The following is a 15,963-nucleotide window of genomic DNA, read 5'->3' as shown; positions in this document are numbered from 1 at the left end:
GTTTCCTCTGTCAACAATACTGAATAACTCAGGACATGGCTATCAAACATCAAAAACATCTGCCAGACTATCCCACCTCCTTTACATGGATGATCTGAAGCTGTATGGAAAAACATCATCTGAAATAGAATCGCTGTTCAACACTGTCCGTATATATAGCCAAGATATTGTAATGGAGTTTGGCTTGGACAAATGTGCCACACTTACTATCAAACAAGGAAAAATAGTGAAAACTGAAGGAATCAAGATGCTCCACGAAAATAACATTAAGAGTCTGGATGAGGAAGAGTACTACAAATACTTGGGTATTCTTCAAGCTGACAACATCAAGCACACTGAAGTCAAGAAAAAGATTAGAGGTGAATACATCAAGAGAGTGAAGATTATTATTATTATTATTATTATTATTATTATTATTATTATTATTATTAGAATCCCACTACTGGGCTTTGCCTATCTCAAGTTAGTATACCATGGGCCACAATCAGAAACAGAATTGTGGGCAAGATCTACCTAATATATCTCTCTGCCTGGGTTGGTGATGCTGGGGGAGGTATGTCTCTTTAGAACTGGTATTTTTATTCATTAGCATCAATACCTTGAACTGGGGAAGCCATTATTTGTTTAGTTAGTGTCTAATTAAGTAATAAGTTGAAGCATGTCTGAACACGATGAAAAAGAAGTCAAATAACTGTTAGGGATTTCAATCTTTTAATGATGTTTTGTAGCGTCACAGACCCAGGTTTACTATGAAGATACATAAACATATATTGGCTCTTTCATGTGTGTATGTTTAAAAGACAGATTTGCAAGGTTTCCAAGTAATTCACCAGACTATAACTTTCTTAATATCTGTAAGAGCCAATTTTTCCATGCTTGTGTATTTGCATGTATACACACCAAAAATGAGAGCAGTAGAAAATTCACGGCCAATATTTGAATGAGACTAAAAAGGAATGGAACTTCTGAGCAAGATTTGAACCAGAAATGTACTAGTAGTCAGTTCTGTTATAACTACAGTGTTGCATTAGCACTTTCTCACTTGCTCTTACTCACTCTCGTTCTGTCAAAACAAGATTTTGCTGGAAAATAATTACTGAAAACATGCTACAGATCAAACATGATCATTCATAGATGAGGAATCTGTTGTCTATGATTTGAATATTGCTGCAACCTTCATTTTGCAGCTATGAGAGCATCTCCAAATTATTCACTGATTTTCATTGATTCTCATTGAGTGTGGAGTAACAGGATGGCAAAAATGTGCAAATCTTTGCCCTTACGCCCTCAAAGTCGGGGGGAGGGGAACCCTGACATGAATATCCCACTCTCTTTGATAGCATCACAGTCATGCCAGTTTCAGGCCTTAAAGACTGAAAAACTAGCAAAACCAAACATGAAGCACAAATATCACTCGCAAAAGTCTTGTCTGTACCAAGTTTGCATCTGTTACTGTCATGATCATGGATTATACATTTCTTCATTCAGCCTATTTCATTAAGCATATAATACTAAGAGTCCTATGCCCAGATTTTCTTGGACATGGGTTTTTTTGTTTTTGTTTTTGGTATACAGTTATGCCACAACTGACAAGGAAGAAAAGTTGAAATGTCTATGAAATAAGAATAAAAGGTGATGACAGATTGAAGAAACAACAGCCGGTAGCGTTCAAGTGAGGGGTTTGTGAAGACTGGTGACTTTAAATAGGAAACACTGATCTTGCTTGCATAGATTGATGATTTTATATAAATGCTGATTTTAAACAGTATAAACAACGGCAAGATGCAGAGACTTTTGATTCTGAAGCACTGCTTCAGAAAAGAGGATGGAACGTTTAGAAGAAGAATGCAGAAATAGCTTATGATTAAGGAATCAGTAAACTCTTGCCGGACATTGGTGTGATAGAGCATCTATCTGCACAGGAATTTCTTTCTGTTGTGTCTTCCATTCTCCTTACGTGAATGGAAAAGAAAACTGGACTTGGAGAAACATTGTAAATCTCAGTACATCAGGCCCCGAAGCTTCAGAATGGATCATTAGAGATCATATCAGCTTCAGTAGATGTGATAGAGCCTACACATACAGGTAGTCCTCGACTTACGACTGCAATTGAGCCTAAAATTTCTGTTAAGTGAGATAGTTAAGTGAATTTTGCCCCATTTTTACAAGCTTTCTTGACACAAGTGAATCACTGCAGTTGTTAAATTAGTAATACGGTTGTTAAGTGAATCTGGCTTCATTGACTTTGCTTGTCAGAAGGTCGCAAAAGGTGATCACATGACCCTCGGACACTGCAGCCATCATAAATATGTGTCAGTTGCCAAGCGTCTGAATTTTGATCACATAACCATGGGGATGCTACAACAGTCACAAGGATGAAAAACACTTTTTTCAATGCCATTGTAAATGAACCGTTGTAAGTCAAGGACTACCTATACCAGTGATGGTGAACCTTTTAGAGACTGAGTGCCCAAACTGCAATCCAAAACCCACTTATGCATCTCGAGTGCCAGGTGGATGTGGCCTATTGGGTGGGCGTGGCCCATTGGGTGGGCGAGGCTGCAGTGGTAAAAGCAGACTGGGTGGGACTAAAATGTTCAATCAATCAATTCCAACTTTGCAAGATCTTTTTTTTTCCCACGAGAAGTTGAAATTGACTGAACCTTTTTTTTTTTTTTTGCACACGGCGCTGGAAGCCTAAAGCAAAAAGGTTTTATAAAACCCAGCTGAAGGCCTAGGACTGGGGAGATGGCCCGCATGCCCACAGAGAGGACTCTGAGTGCCGCCTCTGGCACCCATGCCATAGGTTCGCCACCACGGACCTATACTACTCAGTCAGGCCTTCCCATTGATAGTTTCTGAGATTTGCATATAGAAACAAGTTCCCCCTTTCAAACATGGGTGACAGCACCTATGTTAGAACCTGGAGTGTCACATTTATCCTTAGCAGGACAATTTCTTATCAGAGAACCTTCTATTTAGAAAGTAGTGAGTGACAGTACCTGGACCTGTGAGTCAAGATCAACACAGAGGAAAAGAGACTCTTCTTGCCTCAGAAGCACACAGTCCAGTTTCAAAGGATAGCAAGGGAGATTTGAGATGTGCAGTTTTTAAGTTCCAAAGCAGAAAACATACCTTGGGTCCAGCTCAGGTGTGATGCCTTAAAACAGCTGGACCTTGTCTAACAACTACAATGGAAGATTATTTGCATCATCAACATTTTTGCATAATTGAAAACTCCTTTTTGGAGATTGCTGCTTTCACAAAAAATGCAGTTTTTCTTAACCGGGTTTAAGCATTTTACCTATGACTAAAGGACTAGTACTGTAGAAATACCACCTGGTACTTGTCTGCAGGGCTATGCAGGCACTCCCAGTCCTGAATAGCAGAACAGAGGGCTGATTTGTTTGAGAAAACAATTTATTTTCATAAACAGAAGTCACTTTTCAGAAGCAAAATGGGGCTGGGGAGAGGATGGTCAAGGCTAATCAGCCCTACTCAAAATATGTAGTCAAAGTTCATCATCTCCAGGCCATAAAACCTTTCCCAAGAGTATATAACCTTTTGTGCAAATCCCCATTAAAGCTCAGTTTGTAAATCTTTGCGCCTTATCATTCCATTAGACAATCTGGCCTGATACAGACATGGCTGTAAAAATCTGTAAAAGGATTTCTTCCCTTCCCTTTCCCCCTTACCAACTTGCCTAAGAAGAGTTCTTAAAACTTTAAAGTATATCCTTTCTTATATCAGTTGGTTAGGTCGACTAAATATCAAATATCTTAATGAACCACTGTTTAGCCTTCACATTGATTTTCTTTTTCATGTATTAAGGTACCTCTGTTGGCTTTTGATTATTTTCAATAGAAGAGAATATCTGTAACTCGGGTTTGAATTATGGAGGTCTGGATGCTCTCTGAGCTTAGTGGTTTCCTTTCAAACATTTCATCACCAGTGCAAATCCGTGTGGGGTTTGCTGCCTGTTTATACTTACTAGTTTACCCTGCCAGCTTTGGTGGGGGGTGTGGTTTCCTCTTTAATTATTTTGTTGGGTTGCTGGAGTTGCTATTAAAACACCATCGGCAGACACGGTGTCTTATCCTTAGGCAAAAGGCAGAAACATTATAATTTACTTAGTAGGGAAAGGAAGAAGGTGAGCAAACACAGCAGGTAGTCTGACTACCAAAGAGAAAAGAGCCTTTTAAAAAGATTACTATGCAGCCTCTAGTTTAAATACCACGTTCTCCTTCGCTTTCTATGCCAACGGTAGTGCAGAAGTTTTTTCCTTCAGAGCATTTGAAAATTACAGGTATGTTTAAATACAATTCTACTTCAGGAGGAGGAAATATTGAACTGGAGGACTAGTTCTAAAATATCATTTTAATTAAAAAAGGAGAAGTGAAGAATGTTTCAAATAAAACTTTAAGCTTCCCCCAAACATCATTACTTGCAACAAATCATCTAGGCCTCATGTTGGCCTCCTAGATATTCTTGGAAAAATTAAAAAAAAAAGTGGAAGAAAGTCAGCCCAGCTGGTTTAAGAAAAAGAAAAAATTGAGTGATTGGGAGCAGGTTGGAGGATTAGAAAAGTGGCAGGATGCAATTTCACCACTTTGCATTGGTGTTTGAGTAATGATGGTTTAATAATAATGAATACTATTAATATTATGAATAATGAAGTCATCCCCACCTGGTTAGATAGCCAACAAATGAATTAAAGTTCCAACTTCGAACTTCTGGGTCAGCAGAGTGGTAGAAAATGAAGGGAGCTCACCCCATCACTCAATAGCACTGGGTCTCAAATGCGGGCTTGCTGATTGTCAACCCAGTATCCTAACCACATAAGCCACCATACTTCTCAATATTTCCCTATGAATTAGGATCTTTCTTCTCCCATTGCTTAAAGGCAGATTTCTATCTTGGGGATGACCATAATGTTTTTATCAGGAACACAGCACAAAAGTAAAAGAACCAATTGAGATTCTCAGATGCGAATGTCAGTCTTCTGTTTGAAATAGGAAAGGACAGAGTAGCCAAAATTCTAGTGTGGTAGTGTGTGTATGTTTCTTGCATTTCCCCCCATGTCTGTTGAAGATTGAATTACAGAAAGTAGCATTCTGAAAATCTGCTTCTTGTGCTTTAAAGCCAACTCATATGACTGCAGATTTAATTTTTGTCATGCTTCTAGAGTCATCAAATCATCATTGGACCAAAATAACAGCAATGAGGAGAAGCTTTGTATTCTTTCAGCAATGGCCGTGGGAGGCTCTGAAGATGCTGTAGGTGGGAACTGGCTTTGCTGACAGGAAGTATGCCATATTAGAAGGTGATGAATGGGATCTGATCCAACAGAGCAGCTCTTACAAATAACTGCATGGATTGTGTCAAGCAAGAAAATACATCCATTTTTTAAAATGTTATTTTATCCACTCAGATTGAGGACACCCCCAGAAACAATTAGTGGAATACATTCTAGTCATTAATTTCCTTTAAAATGTTCAACATTTTGACATTTATTAAAACAAGTATATAATGAATAAATATAATCATTTCTTCAACAAACTCAGGAATGTGCAAAATTAGTCAGGCAGAAGCCAGGCTGGAATCCTCTCCTCGACCCTCTGGCTGTCTCTGCTCCATTGATGAGACAAAGTGACAGAACTGACCATCAAACTGTCAGGGAACTTCTTGAGAATTTTCTAGAAACCCTCTGGATCCATCCAGTAAGAGTCACTTAGGTGAAATGGGCAATGTAGAAATTTGATAGATAGAAAATAAAATAAACTGGGGCAGACTATCTGAATAAGTCTACCCACCTTATAAAGGTCCATGATGTGCAGTTAAATGAGGAAATAAGCTGACGATAGACAGGGGCAGATGTTAAAATCTTCTATTTTCAGATCATGTCTCATCTGCTCTGAATAAAGTTCAGGTCCAATGTGTACCCTCTCACATATGTTAGGGCTGCAATTATTTGTAACAAGCCTACGGTCACCCTGGAGGCATTGAACTCACAAGCTGCACCAGACTCCTTTCCCAGGGCAAGACTAATATTCTTGGAAATTGTAACACCAACCCGAGGACAAGGTCTAGAACAGACATGTCAAACTCGCGATATCACGTGACATCGCGCAACATATCGGAGCTTTTTCGCCATTGCCGGCAATGGGGTGGGCGCGGCTCCGGTATGATGAAACCGGCCCACGGGCCAGCAGTTTGACACCCCTGGTCCAGAAGCTCATGAAGGGTTGGTATTGGAGAGTAAGTAATTGATACACCAGAAGCAGCCTGTGAGAGAGTAGGCTGCCTAAAAAGAAAATTGCCAATACCTGTGCTTGCTTGCCGCCCTTCTCTTTAAGCCCTCTCCCCAGAGGCTGCATGACAAGGTTAACTATAAAAGCTTTGCTGCAAAACAGCTGAGGGGATGGGGGGGAGAAAGAGAGGAGGAAGAGATTTTTCTCTAGGAATACTCATAAGAAGTAGTTGATGGAGTAACAGTAGCAGTGGGGAAGAATGGAGAAGAATGAATAGTAATAGTATGTGAGCATGTGGACTATATGTGTGTTAGCTTTTTTCTGTCTTGATCCACCAAAGTGGGTATAAATTAAAAGAACCTATGACATAACCTCACTTGAAGGCATGATCCAATTCTACACAGAAACCTCCCCAATGCCTGCACCATACCTTTTCCTGCTTGTTACGGTATTTGTAGGAACCCCTACTATGTCATCACTGTAAGCTCACCTGATCTCATTCTTGCGCGATCTAGCACACCAATTATATCATCAGCAATGCTCAAAACAGTCTGCAATTTGGAGAGTGCTAAATTGGAGGAAGAAGGTTGGTCTATGTATACTTACTATAAGTTTTCAAATCCCTAATTGGGCCAGCCAGCTGATTTGACTTATATCTTAGCTGTCGCCCTCACTAGATAGACAAGACCAGGAAATAAGGCTCCACAGGAAAGCAAAAATATCTATTGAGATTGGCTATAACAATCTTGCGAGTCTGATTATGTTATACCCTGCCCCTCCACTTTCTTATTCTCCCGTTAGGGAGGCATCTGCCCTGAGTCTCTTAGCTCATTGTTCTGGTCTTTAAAAAAGTTGCATCTCTTTTGCCTAGGTAATGTTTCCATCAAAGCAATCTTTTCTCATCCTACTATTTAATTCATAGTTCAAAAATATTTCTGTTATTGGGGCTTTACAAAATAGTTCAGGAGGCCCAAATCCACAAAGGAAGTTAGGAATAAACATATTATAGGGATTCAGTGTTAGGCTTCCCCATTGGCAAAATGGTAAGTACCAGAGAATTATATAGTTGACATGCAACAGAAGTTCTGTAGAGGGAACCCCCTCTATTGCAGTGGAGAATCTGAGTGAATAAGGAACTAGATCAGACCTGGGCATTTTATGGCCCCCGACCACATGTGGCCTTTTGCTGTCCCTATCTGGCCCATATGAAGTCAATCAGAAATTAGAAATCAAAGGTAAGTAAGTGTATACCATGCTTGTAATACAACTACATTGCTTTTATTTTGAAGGCAACTGGTATTTTTTAAAAAAATTACTGCACCTCTATGAGTGCATGCCTATGCACCTTCATAGCCCTATTAGTTCTGCTCTCCACAACAGTCTCAGTTTCTCATGTGGCTGCTTGGGAAAATTAATTGCCCACCCCTGATCTAAATATTGTTACCTGTAGCACAGCGGTTCTCAACCTATGGGTCATGACCCTATTTGGGGTCGAACGACCATTTTACGGGGGTCGCCAAACAACGCGATCCGCCATTTTTCCTCCTCAGGGGGCCGCGCATGCGCGCCGCGTCCGTGTGACCGGGGGTCACCGTATAAAAAGGTTGAGAACCACTGCTGTAGCATAAGGAGCCCTTTCTAGTACCGGCCTAATATATGGCCAATGAAGGGTGTAGCTGCCATGGCCATCAAGTGCTAAGGGGACAGACAACAGCAGACAGCAAGATACTCGCATGTGATTGATATTGCTAATAATTCTGATTTGCCTTTGCATTAGGTCAGAATCAAAGAAGCAATCTGTAGTGCTATAGTTAGAGTTAGCAGCAAGTGATCAAAATACATATTAAATGAAGTGAACTGAGATCCATGAAAGCTCATGTGCTGTGACACATCTTAGTGAAATGGTTGTTTAACAACTCAGATAGCAATCTCTATTGTTTAACAATTCAGATAGCAATCTCTATTGCAACAAAAAGATTTGAAACATGTAAGAAAACAACAAGGTTTCAGCAAGAGGGATGCTTCAGTGCTGATTCACAACTTACAAAGCAACTGGCAACGCAACAATACCTTGTCTGGAAGTCTTTGGCCTTTAAAGGCCTGCAACTTTAGACCTAAACACTGGCAACATAGTTTTTTGGCTCATACTGTAAATAAACTTTGGGGCATTTTGGAGATGTATTACAAATATTGTTTTATTTTGGAGTTGATTCTCACATCGGAATTTATTGATCCTGAGTCATTCTCACTTTCAGATCCTGATGTTAGGAAGTTACGGTCAGGATCCTTATGATTCTGCTATCCTCTTCATGCATTTTGGGATTGACTGTAGCATCTGAACCTGCCTTTTAAAGAAGTCAAATGTAATAAGAAATAAAATTGTAGAGTAAATGATCTTGCAGATTAATCTGTTGGACAAGGTTCAGCACAAGAACGATGAGATTAGAAACCTGCCATCTATAGCAAAGCTTTAACTAAAAGTCAAGAGCCCATATAGACATGATTCAAGATAGCTTATACATTGGGATACCTTGCAATGTTGTGACAACTCTAAAATTCATGTTGTGAAGCCTGGTGAGTGCAAAGGGAATGTCTCTTCCCATTTTCTGGTGTAGGTCAGTGATTTCTTTTGGAGGCTCTGACAGTTTTCTCCAACCTAGTGCTCCATGGATCTGTTGGACCCCAAACTTTGATTTTCAATCCCCTGCCACCCAGAGTGCCAAGTTAGAGAAGGCAGATTTCAAAATCACATAAGCTGTCTACCCACATAATTGTGGGCTTCCTGTTATTTCAGATGAAGTCAGTAGTTTAATGCTTATCATACTTAGTTTTGGTAGTGAATAGCTGGCTGACTAAGCTCTTTAAGTATCTGAATCCAAAAGGCTCATAATAATCTTGGCTTTAAATTTCTTCCAGAAAATAATTTTCAAAGAAAGGGGAGAAGTAATGTTGACAATTGAAGTGTCGTCCTTAATATTAATAAAAGAATTATAGAAATATCAAAGCAACTGGTTTGGAGCATACTTGTTCTAATCTGTTCAGAATGAGCAAATAATCTAGGATTTACCACACTTTTGATCTTATTTTCCAACCTAGATTTGTTGAGACTTCAGCTCCCATCCCCACCCTCTTCCCCATCACCAGCATAGTCAAATTGCCATGCTAGCAAGAAATTAAGGCAAGTGAAGTCTAACAAACCATGGGAAGAAGTGCTCAGAAATCACCATGTTGGGAAAATTTCTTTTGACAAGTTCACTACAAGGATAACTGAGCTTAGAGTCCTGTCAGTGCCTTCCTGACACTATCATCTTTCTTCATCAGGCCTATGGCTAGCTCAGGAATTCTGCGAGTTGGTCCACAAGTCATAACAGGGCCATAGTTCCCCACCCCTGACCTAGTGCAAGTGTAGACAGCCCTATGTTATTTGGAATACCTATTTAATGATGGAGGGGATTGCAACGATAGTTTGGGGACATTGATGCAAAGTGAATGGAGCTGCATCATACAAGAGGGAGCAGATCTTAGCTTGATCATTGCATCCTTTAGTTTGTCGAAGTGGGCAAAATCGTTCTATCCCTTCCTTGTGCTATGCAGGGTCTAACGTCTTCTCTGTTTCTCTTCCTTTCCAGCCATGGTGCCTGTGGGGAGAAATGCCGGGTTGTCCTACCTGCTCTGCCGTGGGTGACAAAGAGAACCTCTCTATTGACAGCTGTGCCCCTGAGTGTCCTGCACAGTCTCAGAGTGGCTCACTCATCCATTTACAGAGAGGGGCTGGAACACAATGAACAAACTGAACTTCCACAATAACAGAATCATGCAGGACCGACGAAGTGTCTGTATTTTCCTCCCCAATGACGATTCCCTCAACATCATTATCAATGTGAGTGAACTGTCACCCATGGGAGTGTCTGAATATCTATTTTTCTTTAAACACACAACCTATGTAAGAGCAGAAAACTGCATCATGGTAATTTGGTGATTTATGTTCCAATCTTAATGCAGGTAGTTCTTGACTAATAAGCACAATTGGGACCCATAGCACAATCTCCATTGCTAGGCTAAGTGATTCTTACCTAATTTTACAATATTTTTATGGTGGTGGTTAAGCAAATTTCTGCAGTTGTTAAGTGAATCATGCAGTTGTTAAATAATTCCAGTTTCCCCATTGATTTTGCTTGTTGGAAGCTGTTTGGGAAGGTTGCAAAAACCCTGGGATGCTGCAACCATCCTGAATATACATGCCAGTTTCCAAGCACTGACATTTTGATCACATGGCCATGGGGATGCTGCACAGTCATAAGTGTGAGGACTGTTGTAAGTCACTTTTTTCAGCCCCATTATAAGTTTGAATGGTTGCTAAACAAATAGTTGTAAGGCAAGGACTACCTGAAAGCCAGTCTTTGAGAGTTCTGGAGGCTGCTCACAGTTTTGTCAGTTTTGCACTTAATGCTACTTTGATTCATCTTACTATCTCCAGCATGCTTCTCTCGAGACCCAAAACATTGTGCCTCCAGCTCTCGTTTGCTTTTACTTTTTCCAGTGCTGTTGTAACTTTGAACAGTCACTAAATGAACTGTTGTAAGTTGAGGACTTCCTGTATCTGTATTTTTGTGAAACTGCAGCAATATTAAGTCTTGCTCTTAAGCCATACTTCTGTCATTCTTTTCTTTCTAGCTTTTTTGTTGCTTTTAATACCCATCCCTTGATTTCTGTTTAAGAAATAAAATGCATCATTTATGTTTGGGAAGAACCGCAAATGGAGTTAATGTACAGTTTTGTATTGATAAATTTGTGGGGAGAAAAAGGGTTAAACTGGCTTTCCTTTTTTTTTTTTAATCCCTTCTCCCCTCTGCCCCCAGGATGCTCTTCAGTCAAGCTGAAGGTATCCAGCATTGCTTTATCTGATGAAAAAAAAAATCTGATTTACCTCTAAGAAGGCAAATGATAAATCTATCCATCACCCAAATTGTTTAGCCAGTGCAAACATTTTAGGATGGCTGAAACTCATCTTCCACAAATGCTCCTGACATTGCTGACTTCCACAAATTGCCTTTTGAAAATAAGAGTACTTTTCTAGCTCTTCATGGTCTCATTGCTGTCCTTAAAACACTCTGTCAACTAAAAAGAAAAAAGAAAGCAGCTGTTATCTTACCATATCTCCATTTCTCTTCCAGAAGTTGTTTATCCCAGCTCAGCAATAAGAACAGATTTGTTTTTGGAAATAGGAGGCTTTGAGTTTAATATCGTGATTGTTTGGTGTTGCGTAAAATTTTGGGTTCTTGATGTTCTTCTAATTCACTTTTCTTTTGGCAGATGCTTTATTCTTAGACTGTGTAACATTCACCTAATCTGAGAATAAAATATCTGCCAGAAGAACACCAAGATCAGAGAACACCAGAAACCAAGAAATTCCATCCTAAGCAATAAGTATTCTCCATTTTTGCTATATAAAAATGTCTACATTTCCTGGCCAAATTATTCTTCAGTTCAGTGAGTTTTTAGGAATTAGAGTTTTATCCTATGTTTTTTTAACCTAATTGGACCACTCTCCATCCTCTTCTTCTGTATATTTTTGTTTGTTTTTTAAGAGATGCTTACACTGCTCTTTTTTCCCTTCTTGTTACTAAGTTTGGCTTAGTGCCTTCCTGACAAGATCTTGCAGGATCAAGAGAGACCTGCTGGAAATGAGATAATGTCACAGTGGCGTATTTTATTTACCTTCTTTTATCAAAATTGGCACCAAATTGATACATGTAAGCAGGTGCCTTCTTTTTCCCTAGCTCCTCACAATTAAATCTCAATTTAAGTCCAAATTCTTAAATTAAGCATACAAAATAGCAAAAGATAAGATTTGAGGACTTCTCAGTGTGATGGATTTTGCTAGTTTTTATTTGTTATCAGTTAAAAAAGAAGAAAGATTAGATAAATTCTAATGAGTAGCATTTTGTCAGATGAAGTCAGCAAAAGTTAGCAAGCTGTGAAAGCCTAGGGGACTCTTGCTTTTATGTAATTTGTTATATAAATAATTCAGCCTGCTTTGGCCATAGCTTGCTAGGTCTTTGAATACCATATTTTCCGGCGTATAAGACGACTTTCTAAAGCGTGGAAATTGGCACCGAAGTTGGGGGTCGTCTTTTACGCCGAGTTGCCTGATATGCTGGAAATTACAGTAGTTTTTGGCATATAAGATGACTTTCTAGGCATGGAAATCGACGCCGAGTCGCCTTATACGCTGGAAAATACGGTAAGCTGAGTTTGTGGTATTTTACCTACCTGAGTAGTTCTTGTTTTATGTTGATCGTTGTAGTTCCTTAATAAAAATAAGAGTAATGGCACAATAACTTTCCTTGCAATTTCCCCTGAAATTCTTGCTAAAGTAATTACAGATTGAACTATTTCCCCTTTCCTTTGCATTCTGTAGGTTAAAATATTGTGCCATGAGTTACTTATCCAAGTTTGTGACCTGCTAAGGCTGAAGGATGGGCATCTGTTTGGGCTCAGTGTGATACAAAGTAAGTCTAAATGAAACAATGCTATTTCTGTAATTCTCTACTAACTTTGTGTTTGGGTCATTGATCTTTGTTAAACCTCTGCTTTTTGCACAGGTTTGATATTGTTCGATATTTGTTTGCTGCAGAAAAATCGAATTGATGAAGAATTATAAAGTAATACTTTCAAGTATAACATAACAATAAATCAGTATCATAGAGCCAGCTTGATGTAGTGATTAAGCTACCAGGCTACAAATCCAGAAATCTAGTCCTAGCATAAGCACAAATGTAGCAGGATAACATTGAGCCAGTCACTCTCTCTACCCTAGGAAGGAGGCAATGGGAAACCATTTCTGAAATCTTGCCAAGAAAATTGCAGGGATTAGTCCAGGCAGTTACCAGATAAGTGACTGCCTGGACTAAGTATCAGAGGCTAGATACATAGTCTCACTAAGATGTATCATAGTTTGTTTGATTTTGGCTTAACCACTGTAAGAATCTAACCATTTGGTTTAAAATCTCAGTGCATTACATGAACCAAAACAAGTCTTCATTATTTAATAAATTAAGTAAACTATGCCAACCAAATATGCAAACTTGATCAATATTTTTGATTATAAACTGAAGCAATGGGCTGAAGCTACAACTTAAAGTTGACATACCTTGCAAAAACTATAATTGTTTCTAAAAATAAAATAAAATACTAGAGTCCTTGAATAGATAATAGGTAATAATTTGCTACTTGGACCTTTACCATAGACGTATCAGAGTAAAAGTATAGAAACATTGAGCTATCAGGATTCTCCTTAAGAAATCAAACTTTCTTAAGCAAACAAAAGAATGTCATTAGCCTTGCTATAGTGTTTGCAATAGATATGCAAATATGCAATTTTTGCAACATTTTAAAAAAATGGACAAGTTGTGCTAGAAGAATAAATTATTGAATGCCGTTTTTTAAAATGTCAATTTCCTGAAGGAAAGCTCATGAGGAAATTCTATCTTTTTTTTTTCTCTCAGTAGAAATGCTTCAGCTGGTCCACAAAAGCAGCTTTTATAAGTTTGGCTTTCCTTAGTCATAAGTGCATCATTGTTACTGTTTTTAAAAGAATGTCAGAAAACGCTTTGCTCAGCCTGCATACAAAATGCAATCTTCTTGTCCCTTTCTGTGGCAGATAATGAGCATGTATATATGGAATTATCCCAGAAGCTCTACAAGTACTGCCCAAAAGAATGGAAGAAAGAAGCGAGTAAGGTAGGAGTGCCACTCTGGTTTGTGGTCAGGAGGATTGAAGTACGGAACAATTGCCTATTTACACCACAAACTTGCCTTTTTTTGCCATTGCTGTGGCTAGTAGTTTTATGCACTCTAGCCTTATTCACCCCACCATATGTTGTATGTGAGGCATTAGCAGAAGGGCCGCCTAACATTGTCAATTATCTGATACACAAGTGCAGCATTGGGGTTACTTCACAGTGATGGTTCTCCCACAGTGAACATTTGAGAGAGAAACACAAGTTGCGGTTCAATTTCTAAAGGCAATTTCTGCATGAACTCAAAGTCCAAAATACTGAATGTTCTTAGCTACAATGGGGATCAATTTATTGTGTGTATGAATATACTCTTTCATCACAAGCCCATCAACAGGGTCCTAATTATATGTATTAAAAGTAAAAGCCAGTATCCTTGGACATCTGTGACCTTAGTGAGATTGTATCAACCGCTGGGCCATTATAGATGTGTGGTTCCTAGTGTTGCTCATATATCTGCAATGTCTTTGGAAGCAGTCAGAGAATTGAGAAAATTGCAAAAACTACAAAATCTCTACATGCCTAGTAGTGGTGAGGAGGAGGAGGAGGATTTAAGTTTTTATGCCACCCAACTTTCAATGATTCAGCAAGAGAATGAGCAGCAATTAGGAAGGGATTTGTTCAGGAAGGGGCATCCTTGGAGCATTTTTATCAGCCACCTTCATTAAATTCAACTCCATCACAGTCTCCTTCAAAATGATTTGAATTAGCTCAGAGGAGCTCAAGCTCTTTGGCCAGTGAGCAAAGGTGAAATTTGAGAAAATTGCCTCTTCACAAAAGGAAAACCATAATGATGGCACAGAAGGCAACAAAAAAGCAGACAAGAATATCCACCCCAAAATTTATTATATAGCTATAGCACTTAGACTTATATACCGCTTCATAGTGTTTTACAGCTCTCTCTAAGAGGTTTATAGAGTCAGCATATGGCCCCCAACAATCTGGGTCCTCATTTTACCATCCTCGGAAGGGTGGAAGGCTGAGTCAATCTTGAGCCGGTGAGAATCGAACTGCCAAACTGCAGGCAGCCGGCAGTCAGCAGAAGTAGCCTGCAGGACTGCATGCTAACCACTATATCATCATGGCCTAGAATACTACTTTAAGCAGTAGACTAAATTAAACCAAATAAATTAGCCTATGCTAATTTTTAAAATTGTGATCTTTGACATCTTTTAGTAAGTCCTGCCCCTTCTGGACATAGTAAGGATCCTAATGAAAGTTGTTATGGCTTGAAGCCTAAAGGACTCCAAGAGCGTGTCTTGAAGACACATTGTTACTTCTGGGCATTGCATTGGGGCCCCACTGGGCCCACTGGTCTTACAATGAAACAGCCAGCAGCTTTAATATAAGAGCCATTTTAAAGACACTTTTATTTCCTTTTTTCAGCTCAAATAAGATGCTAAATAAATAGAAGCCAAGTAATCTCAAGTTGATAGGCAATTTTCTAAGAAATGAAATATTAACCAAAAGTTCCCTGTTCTCTAATTCCACAATTTATTTATTTCTCAGTCTGATTTCCCATCTCACTCATAAAACTGACTCAAGTCCAGTTACCATAAAAATGTAGTAACATCATGCACTCCAAAACAAATGACACAGTAAAGAACATAACCTATAAATCAGTCAGTTGTGCCAGACGCTTCAGAGATCTCGGCTCTCATTTATGAAATGAGATCCCAGAAAGATTTGAGCTTGCCCCAAGATAAATTAAAAGTAGTATGGGGAATATCTCATGAAATTAACATTTGGAGTCCTGTGAGATTTGACCTACACGCCCTCCCTCAAGTCACTTTCCTTTGCTGTATCCAGACAAAAGACCAAAGAGTGAAGCTCAGGCATCACTTGGGGTGGAGAATAATCTAAAATTTGGGTTAAGGTCTCATTCCAATTGCTAATTGATGGACAAAATGTTG

The 15,963-nt window shown here is 39.1% G+C and overlaps 1 protein-coding gene across 6 annotated transcripts in view; it reads left to right on the top strand.

Annotated features, from left to right (window-relative positions):
* The window catches only part of FRMD6 (FERM domain containing 6), a 104,551-nt gene that overhangs the window by 71,483 nt on the left and 17,105 nt on the right, over window positions 1-15,963 (top strand). For all 6 annotated transcript variants that reach the window (XM_039320975.1, XM_039320956.1, XM_039320984.1 and 3 more), the window contains 3 exons: window positions 9,881-10,131; window positions 12,673-12,763; window positions 13,915-13,994. In XM_039320975.1, the coding sequence (XP_039176909.1) occupies window positions 10,033-10,131; window positions 12,673-12,763; window positions 13,915-13,994 (270 nt within the window). In that variant the 5' untranslated portion in view covers window positions 9,881-10,032. The remainder of the gene's footprint in view (window positions 1-9,880; window positions 10,132-12,672; window positions 12,764-13,914; window positions 13,995-15,963) is intronic.

This window comes from Crotalus tigris, unplaced genomic scaffold, assembly GCF_016545835.1.
Source record: "Crotalus tigris isolate CLP2741 ecotype Arizona unplaced genomic scaffold, ASM1654583v1 scf7180000017605.3043972, whole genome shotgun sequence".
In the NCBI taxonomy this organism is placed as follows: Eukaryota; Metazoa; Chordata; class Lepidosauria; order Squamata; family Viperidae; genus Crotalus; species Crotalus tigris.
The sequence above is the reverse complement of the archived record's forward strand: the minus strand, read 5'-3'. Positions and strand labels throughout refer to the sequence as shown.